The sequence below is a fragment of the Ipomoea nil genome, unplaced genomic scaffold (genome assembly GCF_001879475.1).
Source record: "Ipomoea nil cultivar Tokyo-kokei standard unplaced genomic scaffold, Asagao_1.1 scaffold1407, whole genome shotgun sequence".
Classification (NCBI taxonomy): Eukaryota; Viridiplantae; Streptophyta; class Magnoliopsida; order Solanales; family Convolvulaceae; genus Ipomoea; species Ipomoea nil.
Genome location: NW_017617835.1, coordinates 2,555,950 through 2,578,948, shown reverse-complemented (window position 1 = coordinate 2,578,948; position 22,999 = coordinate 2,555,950). Strand labels below are relative to the sequence as shown.

The 22,999-nt window shown below is 37.9% G+C and overlaps 1 protein-coding gene across 1 annotated transcript; it reads right to left on the bottom strand.

Moving 5' to 3' along the window:
• Positions 1–1,971: 1,971 nt before the first annotated feature.
• On the bottom strand, positions 1,972–3,600 carry LOC109186925 (zinc finger CCCH domain-containing protein 20-like). Its single transcript, XM_019337119.1, has one exon. The coding sequence runs from the start codon at positions 3,548–3,550 to the stop codon at positions 2,432–2,434; it is 1,119 nt and encodes a 372-aa protein (XP_019192664.1). The 5' UTR covers positions 3,551–3,600; the 3' UTR covers positions 1,972–2,431.
• Between the last annotated feature and the right edge of the window lie 19,399 nt (positions 3,601–22,999).

Genomic DNA, 22,999 nt, shown 5'->3' with positions numbered 1-22,999 from the left:
GCATTGTGTCTAGCAGCATGGGATCAACCTGCTTCTCCTCTACACTTCTTTTTCTCCGTGCCCATTCCGCATGCGCTTCGCGACCTACACGAATAGCGGTGTCTTCTTCCAGTTTGGAAGAAGACGCATCACCTTCTTCCGGACTAGAAGAAGACGGTTGAGCTGCTAATGGCTGCCATGGCAGCGTGTATTTAAAAAAATAAATTGTCTTCTTCCAGACGCCATTAATGGTTGCCTGGCAATCTGGAAGAAGACAAAATTCGCTTGTATAGTTGTATATATAAGTGTGTGTATATAGTATTCATAATGTCATATTATGCTATCAACTTTCTCCCAGCTAGAGAGCAGTATTCTTCAAACAATCAAACCCAATATCCTTTGACGTTTGACAGATCAGAGTTCATGGTCGATGATATGAGTCTAGCGGTGGTGATCGGTGGGGAGGACACCGCGCCCAAAACCACCCTCTTTGGCGACAGTGGTTTTTTTTTTTTTTTTTTTGTATATATTTTAATTTGTCTTCTTCTAGACGCCATTAATGGCTGCTTGGAAGAAGACAACGTTGCCATGGCAGCTAATAATTTAAAAAAAATTTATTTAATTATTTAAATTGATGCCAAGTCAATTAATTTTAACCTATTACCTGATGGGTAACCTGTAAAAAAGTTTAATTGCTTCTTTTTATCAAGTTCGAGTGCCTAATTGAAGCTTTTTGTAGTTAAGGGGGCTAATTGCACTTTCATCACTAGTTCAAGGGTCTATTTGACCCTTATCCCAAAAAAAAAAAAAGAATTTGTAAATATGAAGGTTTTGTCTAGACTACACGAAAAAAAATCATTTTGGTGCGTGAGCACTAGATACGTTAATACCATTTTTATTTTGTTTTGTTTTGTTTTGTTTTACATGTTTTTTGTCCCCCTCTTCCTTTCTCCTTGTTGGTGATAAAAATTGACACCAACAAAACTGTTAAAGCTTATTCTAAGAGAGTTTGGGGAATTCAAAAAATATATTCTTGAATAAAAATTTAAGAAGATATTTTTAATTTAAGTTTTCTATACAATACTAGTTTTGGGATGCTTTTTTTTTTTTTTTAAAATAAGTACATTAAAGTATATTAAGGTAGGATTATATTGAAATTGTTCATGCATAGATAATTGAAGGTTGAATTTGCGTATTTAAATAGGTAATTCTTCTCCCAAAGGTTGATTTCCCAACTCAAGGCCCCCCCTCCCCCCCCCCCCCCACACTTCGACCCGACAGAGCATTGTGAAAAGTTATAAATCACGGTGACTCAATGGTTCAGCAGACAGGGCCAAATGCTGATATGCACAAGGAATCTGCCCACTTTGGACATAATTCCCGCACTGTCGCCGCCGAAGTTCAAACCTTGGTCTCTTCTCCCAAATACTACACACTAAATCATTAAGCTAAGCCCGTGCGAGTTAAATAGGTAATTCTAAATTTACAAATGCAAGATAATATAGTCAAGATTGATTATAAGTATTTTTTAAAATAATTTTAATTTTTTTTAGATATATCGAAAATTCAAAAAATGACATACAACAAAACCGCCTGTAAATGGTAAAAGCATTTCAGTACCAGAAATGAAAGAAAAAAAAAAAATTTCATTATCCCGTGTGCCCCACTCCTCCACGTGAATGGACACAAAGCATTTAAGCCTGATAACTAGAAAGTTCTGCGATATTCCAGGCCCAAGGCCCACGTACAACTCAACACTGAATTCCCCAAACTAGCCCCATCAAACAAAACATCTGACTTCCACATCCCTCTGCTCCTCTGCTACTTATCTTCCAACTGTCTCTCAGCTTCAGACAATCATCACCACTAACCTATGCACATCTCCTTCAGTTTCCAATAAATAAGGATTTGCTCCAGATCTCAACTTACAATCTCCTTTTTTTTTTTTTTTTTTTTTAATAATAAATTTTAAAACAAAAAAAAAATACAAAATATAAAATATAATTTTATAAAATACATGATATTATACAACATGAAGTAATATTATTCATTACATTCATCATTTTGAATTGCAGAGAGCTAGCATGCATACACAGATCATGATAATATCTACACCCATTACTGGAATTAGATTTAATTAGTAGCAGACTCGACAAACATAAAGATTAAAGACACAGTAAACGAGATTTATAACAACATTAAAATAAACTCTAACTTATAACGATGATGATTAGTGACAACCTTAAACTTACCAAAAAAGGGAATAATTAATCCAGTCTTCTCTTCTTCCTCCTCGACGCGCCGTCTTTCTTCTTCCTTATTTACAGTCGTTCATCACAGCTCTTCCCATCTTTACAATTTTTTTTTTTTTGGGATTGAAATTAAAATTCAGTTTTTTTTTTGTAATAAATAAAATAGTATTTACCCATTCTCAAGAGTCAAGAAAATCGTTTTAGTTGATAAGATCGGAGACCCATCCGACATCCGGGTTTGGAGCATCAGACGGGTTCGGGTACCCGTCTAGAGGATTTTCCTGGCTTAATTTCTGGAACATTCTGGCTCTTAAGCCTCGCCCTGACTCGACTCTTTCCATGGGAATTTCATCTTCTTCTTCACGCAAGCTCTCTTCCCAGAGATCAAAGTGAGACCGGGGGATACACTGGGTTGGAGTGGAAGGCAAGCTGAGGAATCCGGGTCGGGTCACGGGTAGGACCGGAGACCCGTGAACAGGTGAACCAATTTGCACGGTCCAGGAAGAAGGCATGGATTTCACCTTGTTGAGTTGGAGCTGACGCAGAGAGGCCACCATCTCGTTGACGTAGTTGGAGCCTAGAGAGCGGCTGAGCGAGTTGACTGAGTTGGCGGTGGTCATCGGAGACAGGGGTGGAGACTCGGACGGCGGGGATCCTGACTCGGGGGACGAAACGAAATGGATAGTTTTGGCACATGATGATGAGGTGTCGAAACCACCGTACCTTTGCGGCGACCCGTCGTACCGGGGGCTCAGAACTCGGAGCTGTTCCGGCGAGTGGGCGAAGAAGCACACGCGTCGCTTGCAGTTGAGCCCATCTTTACACGGCTGCGTGCGGTAACGCGCCGGGTGTAGCCAGCACTCAAACACGCCGTGCGCGAACTCACACGCGTCGCCTTTCCGGCAGTTCCCCTTCCGGAAATCCGGACACGCCGTGCCGGAGTAGTGACACGCGCGCGGGTCCCTCCGGCGAGCCTTTTCTCCGGGATGGGCAAAGGGACACTCCGTCCAGTCATGTGACCTCCCACGTGCGCATTTCCTCACTTTAAACTCATACATACGGAACTGATCGCAAGAATACGCGTCGGCGGGGAACTCACCGTCGTCCTTGCCGCCGTCACAGTCGCCGTCGCTACTATTCGACGGCAGGTAACGCTGGAAAGCCTTCAAAGCAGCGTCGTTTTGAAGAGACGGCGAGAACTCCTCGCCGGCATTGTCTCTGGGGCTCGAAGAAAAGTGAATACTAGCCGTCTGATCACCTGAGTACCAATTGGTAACTTGCGCCGCAAGATAACTATGATCTCTCTCTCCGATCATCATTTTCTATTCTTGGTTAATATGGCTATGGATGTCTGCGTTTCAGGGCGGTGATAATCAGCGTTATATAAACTGCTGAAACAACGGGTTTAACCAGGGTTAAGTTAACTATTAACCAGAGTTGAGTTAATGGCCAATACTTTCCACTGCGGTTAAAACTTGGAAATCAAAATAATCAAACACCTTTAAATTTACAAGACTAATTAATACTCTTTCCACAAAGTCTTTCTATGGTCTTGACACGCAAGACTTTCTAGATATGTTGGCTGATTTAATTGGTCTGTCATGTATGGGCTGTCACTATAACATCTGGAGACTGTATTGCTTACTTTCTTTCCCCCAACAAAAAAGCCCCAGTTCCCATTCTCCCACGCCGCAGAGGCAGAGCAACAAATACGCAAGAACACTAAGGGGTAGTTTGGTTCACGGAATGTAAGATTACCTTAGGGAATGTTAGATTGCTGGGAATGTTAGATTACTGAGAATGTTAGATTCCTGTATTTGGTTAAAATTGGGGTATTTAATATAATGATGTTTGGTTTAGGGTTATCTTTTATACACACTATAATATCCTTAACATATTTTCATATATTTTAATAAATTTAAAAATTAAAATAAATAAATAAGATAACGGTATCATATATCCCTAACATAACATAATAAAAAAAAAAAAAAAAAAAAAATATATATATATATATATATATATATATATATATATATATATATATATAACTAACATAACCAAGGTTATCTTAGATTACCTAAGATTGTGATTCCCTTCAAAATCCTATGTGGAGGGAATGTGACATTCCTTGGGAATGTTAGATTCCCTGAGATAATATGAACCAAACACCGGAATGTGAGCTTTGGAATGTCACATTCCCTTGGTTATCTTATATAACCTGAACCAAACGCCCCCTTATTTCTTTGTGAGACTGATTTGATTTTACGGGGCGTTTGGTTGGGAGGACGGGATTAGAGGAAAAATGAATTGTAATTTGGTGGGAAAATATAAAGTGAGAATAAAGTAGGAATTCAAATTACGTTGTTTGGTAAGGAGAAATAAAATTATTGGAATAGAGAAGGAAATAAGTGGTATAAAGACTAAAATACTCTTGTATAAAAATAATAGTAATAACAATCAAGGGTAATAATGTCATTTCATATATTTTTTCCTTTCTCAAATTCATTGAATTGCAATTTATGGGGATACCCCATGAATTGCAATTCACCAAAAGGAGGAAATTGCAATTCTATGAAATTGTAATTTCTTCCAACCAAACAATGTAATTGAGGTTTGCACTGAATTACAATTCAACTACAACTAAATTATAGTGAACCAAACGCCCTGTTGGTACTCTTCTTTTTTTTTTTTTTTTAAGTGATCGAATGTTAATTATTTTTTTTTTGTTAGGTAATGAGAACATTTTATAGTCATTATTATTGATATTATTAGAGTCATTATTATTTGACAAACAATTTACACATGTTTCAATTTAGTATTAAAGTTAATCTTATGACAAAGGTTATAGATTTGAATTTTTGTGTCATTCAATAAAAATAAACTATAGTCTATGGGAAGTCATATAGAATTGAAAGTTATATTATTAACTTGTTTATCAATTGATCTTAGTTACTATGTTAGTATATAGAGTTAATTCCATTTTTTTTTGTTATAGATTTATTGGTAGCCGTTTATTTTTAGTCATTCTTTATTAAAACATTCTCATTTGGTTCTAGTATTATTATGGTATGATTATTTTTAGTCTTCCGTCAACAAAATCGTTGAAATGTCGTTAAATACAAAGACATTTTAATTTTTTTTAATATAAAAAGTAGGTTGAAGGGCTATATTTTTATGTTTATTTTTTATTTTTTTTTAAAAAAATCATAATCGAAGATCAACATTTCTTTGTACTAAATGCTATTTAACCTGTGACGGTAATAATGTTACCGGAAATATAATATAAGAGTAACGAATAAGAGAGTAACAATAGTTGTATTGCCTTTGTCTCAGTATAGAAAGTACAGTGTGTCCTGCTCAGCTGAGGGAAGTTCTGTTTATGCTAGGTCCTAACGGTAACAACATGAAGAGACATCCTTGGGGAGCTGAGCTAACGGCAAGAATATGAAGAGTCATGAATGAGGCGTTGAGGCTTTAACTCTCTCTCTTCAATGGTGGCATCAATGGTGGCTTCAATGACATTAGATGTGACACCTGTTGGAATTCTAACCGTTGGAGCATCCATGCGGTGTCGGGTCAACTATGGTGCCGGGTCAGATGCACACTTATGATCCGGGTCGGGTGCTAGCCCTATTATCCTGTCACCAGTCCCCCCTACTTCTGAGTCTACGAATGTGTTTGAGTTGACTTGGGAGTAAGGCTGAATCAATCGTGATACTGTGCCATCCTGATTGAGTTAGGATATGCGATTTTGTTTTCCAGATCTCTTCCTGCCTAAGCAATTTGAGCACCTTTCTATCAGCTCTTGTCACCATCCGTCGGTTTCTGCGGTTTAACATTACTTTTTTTTTTTTTTTTTTTTTTTTTGCGGAGTGGGCCGGCTTCGGGTTGGGGCGCCGCCTCAGCCTGGCTGAGGCGGGTGCCTCGCTTTGTGGCCGAGGCACTGCGCTTCGGTCACGGCCGAGAGGCGCACTTGGCCGAGGCGTGCGCCTCGGCCGGGTGGCTGGGGCGTCGCCTCAGCCACTTGGCCGAGCCGTGCGCCCCGACCATGTGGATGAGGCGTCGCCTCGGCCACTTGGCCGAGCCGTGCTCCTCGACGCCTTTTTTTTTTTTTTTTTGAGTGGCCGAGGCGTGTGCCCCGGCCACTTGGCCGCGGTGTGCGCCTTGACCACTTTTTTTTTCGAGTGGCCGAGGTGTCGCCTCGACCAGGAGGCCGAGGCGTGCGCCTCGGCCTTGGGCTGAGGCGCGGCCTCAGCCGAGGCGCTATCTCGGCCATCTAGCCAAGGCGTCGCCTTGACCAGGAGGCCGAGGCGTGCACCTCGGCCTTGGGCTGAGGCGCGACCTCAGCCATCTGGCCGAGGCGTGTGCCCCGGCCATGTGGCTGAGGCGTCGCCTCGACCTTTTTTTTTTTTTTTTTTTTCGAGTGGCCGAGGAGTCGCCTCAGCCACTTGGCTGAGGCGTGCGCCTCGACCCCCTTTTTTTTTTTTTTTTTTTTTTTTTCGAGTGGCCGAGGCGTCGCCTCGACCAGGAGTGGCTGAGACGTTGCCCGACCCCCCTTTTTATTTATTTATTTGTTTTTTTTATCGAGGCGCCGCGCCTCGGCCTTTTTTTTTTTTATCGAGTGTAGTGACGGCCGTGGTTGATTGAATGTAGTTTTGAAACCCTTTTTATTTGAGAGCGAAGTAACCTGGGCGGACCATGATTACTAAATATTGTTTACAGGTCTGGGCGGGCCACGACTACATCGTATTACTGATAATATCTAATTAAATTTTCTGAGTTCCGTACCCGATCGATCATCCTTGAAAATGGTGTGGACTTGTGGATTCTTTCCGCCAATCTTTTTGCATGCTTTTACGTAACAACTGCGGGCTGCTCGCTGGTTTCCTCTGACGACCCTTATCCCATTCGGAGTAGGGAACTTCATACACAAGTGTTCCACCGACACTATGGCCTTGAGGTCCTCCAGTGCCGGCCTCCCCAAAATGATGTTGTGCGCATAAGTGAGTCTTACCACGATGAATTCCATGTCAAGTTTGCGAATGTTAGGGCTCGTGCCTATCTCTACTGGTAAGGCCATCGACCCCTCCGTCTCCACTGAATCACCCGTAAATCCAGAGAGTGGGGTACGTACTTCTTTGAGCTGGTTCCTAGGTATCCCTAACTTGGTGAAGGCATCGTAATACATCACATTGACTGAGCTTCCCGTGTCGACTAAGATGCGGCGGATAATGACATCGTTGACGTCCATCTCAATCACCAGTGCGTCACGATGGGGTAGCGGGCCCTCTGGGAGGTCATCATTAGAGAAGGTGATGGCCTCCTGTCTCTGTTTCTTTTCTCTAGGAAGACTCGCCACTTCTCCCACGTATATCTGTCGGCTCCACTTCTTTCTTTCTGCGGGCGTGTCGCCCCCTGTGGGTCCACCATAGATAAAGTGTATGGTGTGCTTCTTTTGTCGTCTGGGCGCCACCTCAGTTTCTTTCTCGCTATCACTCTGCTCAGATATTTGGTCGTGGTCTCTTTTTTTGGCGTTTGAGGTGGACGGCTCGGTGCCATCCTCATTCATCCAGACATTTTTTTGTGGATTGTGTTGCGGCTGTTGCTGCTGCTTGGATCGCTTGACGAAATGTCGGAAGTAGCCCTGCTGGATGAGATCTTCTATTTGTCTCTTCAAAATGTGACACTCATCCGTATCGTGTCCGGCATGCCTATGAAACCTGCAGTACTTTGTTTGGTCTGCCTTTAGGGAGACCTTCATGCACTCCTCGGGGAATTCTACCATTCCCATCTCCTCAGCTTGCTTTAGAATGACACTTACGGGATGGGTAAGAGGAGTTAAATTACGCAAGGGGACCAGGCGAGGTCGTTCGTAGTCTCGGTCCTTCCCTGCGGTCGGGTGGTTCGAGAGTGGTGCCTGGCTGGGCGGACCAGCTTTCCCAGGTTTCCCGTTTTTCCTGTCGTCCTCCTCATCTTTCTTTTTCTTGTCGACGTCCTCTGCCTCGGCATAGTGGCTAGCCGTCCTCATCAAATCTTCGTAAGAACGGGGGTGGTGGGCGTTCAGCTGCTTGTGGAAATACCCTGATCTTAAGGCATGGATAAATATTGGGATCGCCGCCTTGGAGTCGAAGTCGTAGACATTATTGACTTCCTTTTTCCATTTGATCAGGAAGTTTTTTAGGCTCTCGCCTCTATCTTGCTTCACTACACAGAGGTGAGAGAAAGGTTTCTTACGTTGTATGCTTCCGGAGAAGTATGTTAGGAAGCTCTTGGACAACTCCCCAAAGTTTTGGATCGACCCATCTGGGATGGTGTTGAACCAGTCTTGGGCCGCTCCATCCAGGGTGGACAAGAACGCTCGGCACATGATGGCGTCCCCTGCCCCGATCATTACCATAGCAGCCTTGTACCTCGTCATGTGGACACGTGGGTCAGTGGCCCCCGTGTACTCCTTGATAGCGGGCAACCTAAAGTCCCTCGGCAAAGGTACGTCCATGATGCTTGGGGAGAATTGTGCTGTCATCCGTACCTCGGGTTCCGGCGACTGCTCCCGTGCCTCCACCCTTCTTGCTAACTCCTCGATTCTTCTCTGCAGCCTCTCGACCAGGGCCGACTCGTCAGGGTGCCGGCGCGGGGCCGGCTGCCGCTCCTCCATGTGTCGTCGTGGAGCTAGTTCAACAACGCGTCGCTTTCCCGCCGAGTGCCGTCGCAGAGCCGACTCTTCGACGCGTCGCTCCTCCAAGTGTCGACATAAGGCCGACTCATCAACGTGTTGGCGTGGGGTTGGCTCCCGAGACTCGCCCACCTCCTCTGTGGGTGATCTCTCGGCTTCTCTGTTTTCGTGTTGGCGAGGACCTCTGGTAGAAGATCCCTCGGCCCGTGATCCTAATCTTTGTCGCACGGGCGCCCTTTGTCCCAGTCGTTCTGGTGCAGATTGGGAAGGGCCTGGTTGTCGTCTGGCCGGTGCACTTCTTTGGGTCTCCACCCTTATTTCCTGGGGCCGCGGCGGGGGCACTTGACCTTGCAGTCCCACCGCCACCTGATTTAGCGCCGCCGTCACTGCTTGCTGAATGACATCGGCAGTCGCCTGGAGGTTCATGACTTGGTTCGCCCATCCATTGTGGGGTTGGTTTCGGAGATCTCCTCCATTGTTGAGTTGGTCTCGAAGGTCTCCTCCATTGTTGAGTTGATCTCGAAGGTCCCCGGGCCTCCCGTTGTTGAGATGTTCTCGGAGGTCCCCTCCGTGATTGTTGGTGAGTAGGTCATGGAGGTCACCTGAGGCGTTGCCATTGTTCACGTTGCGAGAACCGTGGGAGCTGCGGGACGCCATTCTTTCAAGCTTGCTGTTGAAAGAGAAAAAAAGTTGTGTTGTAGCCTGCTTGAGTATTGGACTCAGGCTCTCAATGAAAGCACCAATGACGGTAATAATGTTACCGGAAATATAATATAAGAGTAACGAATAAGAGAGTAACAATAGTTGTATTGCCTTTGTCTCAGTATAGAAAGTACAGTGTGTCCTGCTCAGCTGAGGGAGTTCTATTTATGCTAGGTCCTAACGGTAACAACATGAAGAGACATCCTTGGGGAGCTGAGCTAACGGCAAGAATATGAAGAGTCATGAATGAGGCGTTGAAGCTTTAACTCTCTCTCATCAATGGTGGCATCAATGGTGGCTTCAATGACATTAGATGTGACACCTGTTGGAATTCTAACCGTTGGAGCATCCATGCGGTGTCGGGTCAACTATGGTGCCGGGTCAGATGCACACTTATGATCCGGGTCGGGTGCTAGCCCTATTATCCTGTCAACCTGTTTTATAAATAAAGGACAACAAATGGTCATGCTACTATAATACTAGGACTAAATATAAATGTTATGATAAAAAATAACTTAAAGTAAAATATCACATATATATCTTAGACAAAAATGAAATTAACTCTATAATATATATCGTAAATATGATTAATTTGTAATTGTGTTATTATCGTATTTTATTTATTTATATAACACTTTAGATATTATTTTTTGTTTGATTTCAAACTATTTTTTAATTTTCATGTTCAAAAGTCGTTTGTCAATCTATAATTTAATGAACCTTTAAGAATAATTCAAGTCCACATTTTTATTCATATATTTTATGACTAAATTATTTGTATTGGCTTGATCAAACCTCATCCCAAGGTTTTGCTCCAAACCATACGCTCACACCAAACCATACGCTTCCCATGTAAGCACAAAATACAAAAACACACTGGACAACCCGGTCAAATTGGTAACACTATTGTCGTCAAAATATCTGCTAAGTTTTTGTATTGTACTATTTTGTTTAATTTAGTCTTTATGAAATATAATCAAAATAAATTACATCTTTATAATTTAAGTTATCAAATAATCACCTACACAAATTATAAAGACGTGTTAAAAGTTTTTTTTTTTTTTCCTGAAATTCCGAAGCAGACAAAGAAGATAGCGGGAATGAATTTCTTTGTGAATACCTTTTCCTTTTTTATACTTTAGTACTTCAGACGAATGATTATTATTAAATATTTTTAACTATCTTAACACAAGTTTAATATGTAGCTTGGTGAGGGAGATCGAGCACATTCTTGCCCTTATTGCTTTTTGGCCCAAAAACCATTGTTTTATGCCACATCACAAAACATGACATGGCAATTCCAACGCCATGTTGGCACATTTAACTGAAAAAACAAACGGTGTTAAGTATTGTCTTTAATTGTCCTAAATCTTAAAGTACATGAATTAAATTGAACAAAATTAAAGTACATGGACTAAATTGAACAAAATAATACAGTACAAGGACCTAACAGGTACTTTGACCCACTATTGACTATGTAATTACAAATTACAAGTTTAATCTTCAATATAAATACTTGGAATAAGGGTCCAGTAGACCATCGAACTGTACATAATAATGCAATTAGGCCATTGAACTTAAAAAAAATAGATGATTGTGATCCGAGGGACCTTATATATATATATATATCAGAGAAGATATAATCGATAAAGATAAACCTATCACTTAGGGACCTATGTTGCAATTAAATGGATGTGAAGGTGAATATATAGATGATTGTGATCCGAGGAGTGGCCTAGTAAAAAAGATGAGGAATTATTCATGTTGGAGGAATTATTATGTGACAAGATTAGACATTTTGGGGCCTTTTCTTATGATTAGTCCGGGATAGTATGGATCAAATTACCAGAGAGATTTTGTATTGTAATGTTTTGTTCTATTTAATTCATGTATCTACAATTTATTTAATTTAATTTTTATATTATAAAATTTAAAATAATCAATCAATGATAATATTTAATATCGTTTATTTTTTTTGTTAAGTCTGTCCACGTGACAATAACATTGTCATATCAAATTTTGTGAGGTGACATATAATAATTTGATCATTATTATTATTTAATGGTAAAAATTAAATGTTAGGATTTGAATACTGACAAAATCTGACTTGACAATATCATTGTTATCTGACAAATTTAACGAAAAAATAAACGGTGTTAAATATTATCCTTGATTATTTTAAATCTTAAACTACTAGATAAAATTAAACAAATTTTAACTATAAGGATCTAAATTAAATAAAACACTATAATATAAATATGTGCAATTCATAGTTTATTTTAGATAGTGGACCACAGGCGGCTCAATTGTAAAATTTAAAGAAGACCAACTAATAAAATAATATATTTTTAATTGTACTTGCATTTAGTTCAATTTGTTAATTATAACAATACACCATTTTATCACCATATATACATCTTTTTCTGTCTTTTTCATGTTAGTTCACATATGGTCATTGTCTTCTTTTGGTCCATGCACAATTCTCCTTCTGGTCCAAGGAACCATTAGTGATGGCATGACTACTACATCAACGACTTACGTTTTTTTTTTTTTTTTTTTTTTTTTTTTTTTTCTTTTTTTTTCTTTTTTAAATTTACGAAAAAACTCATAAATCGTTACTCAGAATTGTCTTAAGTAAAATATGCCTTGTGATTCTAGCTGACAGAGAATTATATTAAAACAAATTAGCAACTAACTCAAACAAAAAGACCATGGATAATTTTTACAGGTAACTGAATTTGGAACCTTGTGATTACTAACTTAATTATCAGACCAACTTGATTAGGTTGCTCGCTACACGACTTATAATTTTAATTGAAAATTTTTAATTTCTTTTAAATAAATATATAAAATTTTGAATTTGAAACTTATTGATCGAGGTATTGAACTCTAGTCTAACTAAACAAGCCCAAGAGAAGCAAAATATGAGAAGAGCATGCCTTAGATGACCCCGAGCAACCCACTGTTTAACCTTAGAGTTGGCCAAACCAAGGCCTGGCTGAGGCCCGACTTTTAAGTTGGCTTGGCTGGGGCCATGCTCGGAGGATATGAGGTCAACGTCAGTTGTGTCCCATTTATAAAAGAAGAGTCTGATTTACACTGTTTATTGTCCGAGCAGTGTTGGAGGCTTCTAGTATAAATAGTTGTAACTTTTTCTAATTAAAGACACATTCTTCCTTACAATACACACGATGAGAACTGATTGTATTATATTTTCTGAACTTGATTACAATGAGATCAGATGATGTGAATATATAGAATAGAGAGTCACAGTGTGACAATGATAAGAAGTAGAGAGTCACAGTGTGAAGAGGATAAGAAGTTCTAAACAGACTCATATACATAGAGTCCTAATACTCCCCCTCAAGCACAGTGTATACTAGTAACCTGTAACTTGTCCCTTAAGGAAGAAAATCTAGGTCCAGGCAGAGCTTTGGTGAAGATATCAGCAAGTTGATCCTTTGTGGAGATGAAGTTGACTTGGATATCGCCCGAAGCTACTCGATCACGAACAAAATGATAATCAATCTCCACATGCTTGGTGCGCGCATGAAAGATTGGATTGGCACTCATATATGTAGCTCCTAGATTATCACACCATAATTTTGGAATTGAAATACCCGGAATCTGTATCTCACGCAATAATGACATAATCCATAGAACCTCAGCACAAACATCTGCAAGAGCTTTGTATTCAGCCTCAGTGGATGACCTGGCAACAGTTCTCTGTTTCTTGCAAACCCACGATATAAGATTACTCCCCAAGAAAACAGCAAAACCACTCGTGGATTTTCGATCGTCAGGACAACCAGCCCAATCAGAATCAGAGAAAGCATGAATGTCTCTAGATGAGCACCGTCGTATGCGTAAACCATGATCAACTGTTCCCTTAACATACCTGAGTACCCGTTTGAGCTGCTCCCAGTGTGATATGGTGGGGGCATGCATATGCTGGCATAACTGATTAACTGCAAAGGATAGGTCAGGTCGTGTGACAGTGAGATATTGCAGTGCTCCAGCTAGACTCCTGTACTGTGTGGGATCATCATATAGATCTGAATTGAAGGGGACAATTTTCGAGACAGAGATAGGTGTAGAAAGGGGTTTGCATTCAGACATTCCAGCCCGTTTTAAAATATCATTCATATACCGTTGTTGAGATAAAATAATCCCATTGTCACTCTTAACTGTTTCAATACCCAGAAAAAAATTTGGTTCACCAAGATCTCTGATTTTGAATGTAGCAGATAGTTTGGACAAGAGCTGAGACATAATACCTTGATCACTTCCCATTACAAGAATGTCATCCACGTACACCAATAGATAAACCAAAGCAGAGTCTTTAGAGTAATAGAACAGAGAGACATCTGTCTTGGATGCTTGAAAGCCAACCGATAGTAAGAACGTATGTAGTCGATTAAACCAAGCTCTGGGAGATTGTTTTAACCCATACAGAGATCTTTTTAACAAACAAACATGATTCGGGAAGTTAGCATCAATATAACCAGGGGGTTGCTTCATATAAACTGTTTCAGCCAGATTACCATTCAGAAAAGCATTATGAACATCTAGCTGTTTGATAGACCACCCAGATGATAATGCTAGAGATAGAAGGAGTCTTACAGTCGTAGGCTTTACCACTGGACTAAAAGTGTCGAAGAAGTCCTGACCTGGAACCTGATTAAAACCTTTCGCAACCAGCCTGGCTTTATGCCTTTCAATAGCACCATCAGCCTTTCTCTTCGTACGAAACACCCATTTACAGCCAATAATATTCATACCTGCAGTGGGTGGAACTAGAGACCATGTGTGGTTATGCAGGAGAGCATTGAATTCTTGGTCCATGGCTTCACGCCACTCAGGATATTTGACAGCTTGAGAGTAACATGTGGGTTCCGTGGGATGCACTTGAGCTGCTAGAGCAAAAAGAGGAGCATCTGCGTTGCTGCGAGTGGCCATAGAGTGAGTACGGACATTGGGCCTGATGGACCGCCCACGTGGACGGCCTCGCCGGCGAGCAACAGGCTCCACATGATCACCCGACGAGGCAGCCTGTCCAGGATCCACGACTGGTTCGAATGAAGCAGGTAGCGGCGGTTCTGGCAGCTCATCATCGGACACGGCAGGAATAGGTGTGCTGTGACTGAGAACAGATTCCACCCAAGGTCCAGAAAACGGAGTAGATAGATCCTGCAAAGAAGTTTTAGTAGCAAAGGGGAAAACTTCTTCATCAAATCTGACATGCCTGCATGTGTAAATCTTATTAGTATGTAAGTCCATGCATCTGTACCCCCTAAAGGACTCAGGATAACCTTGGAAGACACATGGAGAAGACCTGTATGACATCTTATGACGATTATATGGTCGAAGATGAGGGTAGCATAAACACCCAAAGACACGAAGAAAAAGATAGGAAGGAGGGGATTTATGTAACAGGAGATGAGGACTGGAGTTATTTAATACAGAAGATGGCATTCTGTTAATTAAATAGACAGCAGTCTCAAAGGCAAAATCCCAAAATTTCAAAGGAACAGAGGCATGAGCTAGAAGAGCCAGACCAGTTTCAACAATGTGACGATGTTTTCGTTTAACACGACCATTCTGTTCATGTGTATAGGCACAGGATTGTCTATGTTGAATTCCTAATTGAACAAACAAAGAATGCAACTTTTTGTACTCAGCACCTAAATCAGACTGAATGGCCTTTATTTTGCAATTAAAGGACCGTTCAACAAGAGTACGAAATTTATCAAAGATGACATAAAGATCAGACTTTAATTTCATAGGAAAGAACCATGTATAACGGGAATAGTCATCCACAAAGATCACAAAATAACGGAAGCCAGAAGTAGATAAAGTGGGCGCAGGACCCCAAATGTCTGTGTAAATAAGATCTAGGACTTGAGAACTAGAGGAAGCAACACGGGGGAGGGGAAAACGGGCAGATTTGCCTAATTGACACGCATTGCATAAAGAATTATGACAACGAATATTATCACAAGACCCACTAACCAAACAAGAACGAAGTATATGGCTAAGAACACGGTTATGAGGATGACCTAGACGATTGTGCCAAGTGGAAGCCGAGGCACGAGCGGAAATAAACGCTGACGGAGACGAACTAGGTAATGAAAGTGTGTATAGTCCCCCCCGAACTATTGCCCCGAAGAAGTATTTCCTTGGTATTGATATCTTTTACAACAAAAAAGGAGGGGTGAAACTTAAAAAAGACTTTATTATCGGATGCAAACTTCTGAACAGATAATAAAGAATTAGACAAACGCAGAACGTGAAGTATATCAGACAATGTAAATGATCTAGAAGGGGTATTAAAAGAGGCATGGCCAACATGACTAATAGATAAACCCATACCGTCACCGACACGTAAAGTGTCATTACCAGTGTACTTCTCCGATGTAGAAAGGGCAGCGATGTTCGGAGTTGCATGATTTGTGGCTCCAGTGTCCGGAACCCAAGTATGAGAATTTGACGAGGTTTTAGCAACTAAACCATTCTGAAACACCAAATTAGCCTGAGAACCCGGAGCCCCTGAATATCGCCGAAAACAGTTGACTCCCGTGTGACCGAAACTTTTGCAAATTTGACACGGATCATTATAGCGCCAAAAACAATTGGCTCCCGTGTGACCAAAACTTTACAAATTTGACACGGATCATCATAGTGCCAAAAACAATTGGCTCCCGTGTGACCAAAACGTTTACAAATTTGACACGGATCATCATAGCGCCAAAAACAATTGACTCCTGTGTGGCCGAAACCTTTACAGATTTGACACGGATCATCGAAGCCACGTTGCTGACCTCCACGGTAATTAAGGTTGCCATCGCAGCGCTGCATCTTCTTAATTTTATGAATCACGAAACCCTAGCTAATTGATACCAGATGAGAACTGATTGTATTATATTTTCTGAACTTGATTACAATGAGATCAGATGATGTGAATATATAGAATAGAGAGTCACAATGTGACAATGATAAGAAGTAGAGAGTCACAGTGTGACAAAGATAAGAAGTTCTAAACAGACTCATATACATAGAGTCCTAATACACACAATCCATCAATTACAAGCACATAATCTTTGTACTAATCAAACAATTATTTCAATACTACAATCATTCTCGTCCTCTTCCTAACATTATATTATCCTTATTCCTCTTTTGTAGTAATTAACACAAATCCCATTTTAATTATCTTCATCTATCACTCATAAACAAATTAAAGACCTTTTTTAGATCAATTCAGATAACACTTTTTCATTAAAGTAATCAATGTTTACTGTGATTATTAATTATAAAACATAAAATTCCATTTTTATTGAGAAGCAATGACTGAAACTTTGTTTTGTTTTTTTCTCAAACAATTTATATCAACTTTTGTGGATGTAGTACTTATGATTCCCTTAAGATAAGAATCGAACTTCTCAAACCCTAATTCTAGCAGTCATTCAATCCACTTACTTTTGAAGATTGGCTGCCTTATAATACAACGCATGCTTCCATTATTAACACATGCTAAAACCCTATTTGTTTGAAGCTAAGCTTCATGATGAAGACGGGCTTTAACATTGAATTTATTCATTTTTCGCAGATCATAATCATTGCATTAATAAATATGTTGAGAATATAATAAATATATTCAACATACAATTTATAACTTATAATCGGATTTAAAATATTATGAATTATGAATTATGAATTGACGTTGTTAAACTATGAAGTATTTGTCTACTTAGTTTAAAATCCCACTTAGTGAAAGATTCAATTGACAATGGCCCTGTTTGGTAAAAAATTGGCCTATAGGTTAATTTTGGCTTATTTGACAACTATTAATTGTTTGATTTAGTTAAAATATCAATATAAATATTTGGTTAATTAGTTTTTTGCAACTCCAAAAGGTTAAAATTTAAAAAGCTACTATAAGCAACTTTTTCAATTAACTTTTTGAGAAAATAAATTATACCAAACAACTATCAGCTAATTTACCAAACACTTTTCTACAATCAGCTAATGTTATCAATTATTTATACCATCTAATTAACACAATCAGCTAACAGCTAACCGCTATCAGCTAACAGCGATTTTACCAAACAGGGCCAATACCTATTAGTTCTTAACTGTTTCGCCTTTCTTTTTGTAAATTTGATGAAAAATGAGACTTAAAAGTTATGATAAAGAAATAATGCTTAATTTCATCAACAATGATCTATAAGGTTATTTTTGCTAATTCATATGATCAGTTTTTTCTTTTTAATCGTCGAATATAATAATATTTTCATATTCAGTTCTTAACTTAATTTTACAAAATATAATATGTATAATATTTTTTGGCCCTCCCATTATATATGTGTAAGGGCACCTCGGCCCGACAGAGCATATGGGAGGATGTAAATTATGGTAACTCAGCTGAATCACAAAGGATAGACCTTTGCTTATTGCGCAAGGAGCCCGGCCCCTCACTTTGAGAGGTTGTTCCCACATTGTGGCTAATGAGACTCGATCACGGGTCATTCTTCACATACTTTACCCTTATGATCAACTGAGCTGCCCATGCGGGCAATGTGTGTGTACTAGTTCAAATGTGAGTAGTGCTTCCTGTGCGGTTTTACACTTTTACCATTAGATATGTAAAAATACACCACACACCAAAAAAAAGCACTACATCGCACCATATTTAATGGTGCATTTTCGAACACTTTGTGGTGTATTTATGCATAACTAATGGTGAGTGATCACACGTGAAGCACTGTCCGCGCGGGAACTTGACCGTATATATATATATATGGGTGTGGGTGTGGAGTGGGACTGAGATATTTATCCCTTATCCCCACCCTCGCCCATACTTGTTCCCATTATGCAAATTTTGTGGATACTTCACCCATAAGTCCTAATTAGATTAGCGATATGAATAATTCTTTAGGTATAATACAATTGACGGAGCAATAATTCAGCGAGATAATAGTTAAAAGTAACTGGTTGGCATAAATTATATGTTGCATTCTCGAATTAAAGGCTATTTGAGTTGGATAAGCACATAAGGTAGATTAGGCATGTAGGGTAGGGCACACATGCCCGAAGTTAGGCTTACGTTTAGTACATAAAACTGGATGAAAACGAACCGACAGGAAGTGGTATATTATTGATGTACCAAAACATATATATATATATATATATATATATATATATATATATATATAAATTACGTAGTTATTAATGTCTCAATAATTTTGTACCTTAGAAGGAATCAATAATATATACATTTATGGCTTAACAACTCGAACAAATGCAAGTGACTAAGGGGACACGTATAAGGGTTTTCATTGTTGGCTATAAAGAAGCCATGTGCCCCCCGGCAGCCAGTTTTGAAGAGACCAGCATCTCACGTCTTTTGTTAATCTTTTCTTTTTCTTTGTTTTTTATTTTTTAACAAAATATAAAGGGGTATTGCTATATGAGTACATGGAGTACATGCCACCAAGTGTCATTCCATTTATTTACCTTTTGCTACTTCTTGGTTTCGATGCAGTAGATGCCCAACGATTTGCGTAGGAATATATTATTCAGGACAATTTTAGTCAAATTGATCGACAATTGATTTGATAATTACAAGATTTTATGTTTCATTCTCTATATGAGCTGTCTATTCACTTTCTTGATTTGAACTAGTCAACAACGGACAACATCTACTGATTTGTCACATTGTGATATTTTGCTGGTTAAAGTCACAAGACGAACTTTACATAAAGTGCATCTTTATGTATTAGTTGCAGGCTTTTTCAAATTGAAAATCAAAGAATTATATTATTCTCGTCACGTAAAATTATTATTAGGTTTTGACAATGAAATATTCAACACACATTCGGTAATTATCAACCAAATAAGGCATGTATAACATTAAAACAACCCTAAAAGTGAGATTTTTTTGGTAAGATTTTTGTGTCTAACAAGGAGGGACAACCGGACAAGGGGAGGAAAAGGAAAATGGAAAACAAGGAAGAAGAAGAAGAAGAAAAAAAGCATATTAATGCGCTTGTTGGGCGCAGTTGTGCATACGAGGCATACCAATGTAATTTCCTTTTTTTTTTTTTTTTTTTTTTTTTTCTGTGAAGCTCACTAAAATTTCTTGCAAAATCATTTTCTTATCTCTTCATCTCTGGTAGTGAATTCCAATTCCCGTACAAATACTTTTGGTTGGTAAGTATGCTTTAAACAAGCTGACAATTTTGTTTATTTATTTATTTTATTATTATTTTTTACTTTCACTCTGAACTCTCTCAATCTTCCCAAAAAACATTATGAAACATTTATTAACCTTGGAAAATGTTCATTTTCTTTACGTTCACTGATAGCAATATATTTGAGTGCTCGGATATATTTTTGTAGTTCATTGTATCATGGTAATTGACCCTTATATTACCATTGAGAGAAAATGATTAATTTTAAGGAAAATGAGTTTCACACGTCTTGAATTAACCCCTTTTTTTTTTTTTGAATAAATTTTTTTTTTCCCAAATTTCTAGCAGTCAAATTATTAGTAATCTATTAGATGTAAAAATGCTTTCATAATTGACAGAATTAATCCTTTTTAGAATGTTTTTTCAACTTTGTTTCTTGAGGGCCAATGTAATTTAAGTCATATCGTCTTAAAAAATTTATATATTTCTTCTAAATTTTAGTCATATAATACCCCTTTTGTGCAATATTATTTGAATTACAACTATCACTACATTGAAAATTCTGAAATACTTATGGATTAAATTTCTCACTTAAATATTTATATGGATTTTATTGATTTACTAATAGTTTTTTTTTTTTAAATAATTTTTGTACTATGGCGCCAAATTTATTATTGCACATTTCCTTGACTTGGTGTAACTTGTAAAATGGATTTGATCGATTCATTGAATGCTACAAACTGAGTACATACCTAATGCCAATAAATTTAGACAACCATAAATTTAATTTCAACAACTTTATGATTCTGTACGACACTTGACAATTAAAAAAAAAAAATGTTGGTTGTAAAAATTTATAGCGACCATTAAATATTAATTTCAGTATTGTTGAAAATTTATTATAATTGTGATAAATATTTTTTTAAAAATTAAGTTTTCTGTCTTGACTAAGTCTGTGTAGTGGAATTGTGTGAAATGATATCATACATCGATTGCACAAGATATTCTAGAATTATACTTATTTTGGGGTAAAATATATACTTTTGAGTTAGTTCTTGTATTGGAGTTCGAGTATTGTTTTGAGTATCGTAACATTGGTGTTGTTGTTGAAAGGTCAGTACGTGGTGGGAAAGATCCACCTGGAACCTTGATAAGGTTCAAAGGGAATGAAGAAGAGTCGATATGGTGAAAGCTATTATAAAACAAGTTGTTTGCTCTATTCTGGTGCTAGCCTAGTGGAGGGAACGAGCTAGGAAAGGGCTACCAAGAGCCTTTGCGTGGATGTTGGCCAAAACTTCACTCTTGAGCGCAGCTAGCTTTTGTGATAAAGTTAAAATTTTGACTTGACATAATAGATTGCACAGTGATCCGAGAGTACTCAGTAATTAATTTCTCCCTAGTGTAGAATAATTTTGAATGTAAATAATTAAAAATAAAAAGAATAAGTCAATTAGAATTGGAATAATGTTATTATAGTCAAAACTAAAAGTGAACTTAAGTTTTAAATTTCTGTAACAAACAAACAGCAATAATAATAATCCTTTATATAATAAAGCTATATGGTTTGGGAAATAATTAATGTTACAATTAATGCCACAACATCCTTTATTATAAAAAAAAAAAAACACAACATTTAAAAAATAAAATATCTATATATTATATAATCATATAAAAAATATACTTTTGAAAAATAAAATAGCTATATATATTATATAATCATATAAAAAATGTGTTCAATTAGAGTTTAAATTTACACATACAAAATTTGAAATTTGCTTTCCAAATGTAATTATCTTAGTTATTATTCGTATTGTGAAAATTATAATATAGATGAAATACAATTAAGAATAAATCAATGTAATTATGTAAATTCTCGTTTATTTGAATATGCACATAATTAGAGACTATATTAACCATACAAAATTATAATTATAATTATAATTTTAATTTTAATTGTAATTTTGTATTCTATAAAAATAATAAATACTTGACCAATGGAATTATATTAAATAATTTAAAATATTTTAGTTTTTTTTTTTATTTATATTTATAATAGCATAATTTTTTCCCGTGCATCGCGCGGGTGAATTACTAGTACTAATAATAATAATAATAATAATAATAATAATAATAATAATAATAATTTGGCTGAAGTTTGTGTGCTGACTGCTAACTGTAATATTTTTAAATAATATTGATATTTCCATTTTCATTGGTAGGATGTTTTGTTGGTGCAAGCAGATCGAGGATCTATAGGAAAGTGATAGTCCAACCTTAAAGCTTCAGATAACCTTAATACTATGGAACTATCAGAACTGGTAATGGCACTTTTTGTTCCTCCCTAAAAGGAAACAAAACTGTAACTAAATATTGCATAAATAATATAATATATTACAAAAAATTTTAACAGATACGATAGTCAATAGGGGCTTATAATCATCATTTAAAAAAAATGATACTTCTATTAAAAAAATGGTTTAAAAGTTTTCCCATGAATTATAGTGCATGAGTCTCTATAATGTATTTCACTAGTGATTTTTTTGAGTACTTATTTCACTAATGATTCTTTTACCATAGTTGTATTTTATATAGAGACAATTCTTAAAAGGTTGAATTCTTTACATAAAGGATCCCTCACATTTCGGTCTAACAGAGTATTTGAAAGGATGTAAATCATGGTGACTTAATGATTCAGCAGATAAAGTTAAATGTATATTACAGTTATTCAATAACTTAACAGATAAAATTAAATGTCGATGCACACAAACAATCTGTTCACTTTAAATATAATTCATATTCGATCCTTGGTGTAAAAGAAGGAAGTGTTCTTATTACTCAAATGGTTGGTCAAGGAACAGAAAAAGCATAAAAAAAATGGTGAAGATAATGGATTTGGTTGGTCAAAAATAGGAAAAAGAGGGGTTAGTGGGGGCTAGATCACGTGACGAAACCACGAGGTATGTTTATAAAGGATGCCACCAAACGGGGGACACTTGGCCCATTCCCTACACTCTGACAAAACCGAATCTTAGCGCGCCGTACAAGGCGCCTGAGCACAACGTCGTACTGCGATTCACCACGTTTCCACCTTCCCACGTGACCTGCCGGTCCCCTGTTTCACACGTGTCCTTGTTTTCTCTATCCGCTATCTGTTTCTCTTTTGTTCTTTTATGGACTATAATACCAGTATACCACGCTTA

What these genes read in the sequence shown, in the direction of transcription:
- LOC109186925 (XM_019337119.1), bottom strand. Translation starts at nt 3,550, where the DNA reads ATGATGATCGGAGAGAGAGATCATAGTTATCTTGCGGCGCAAGTTACC.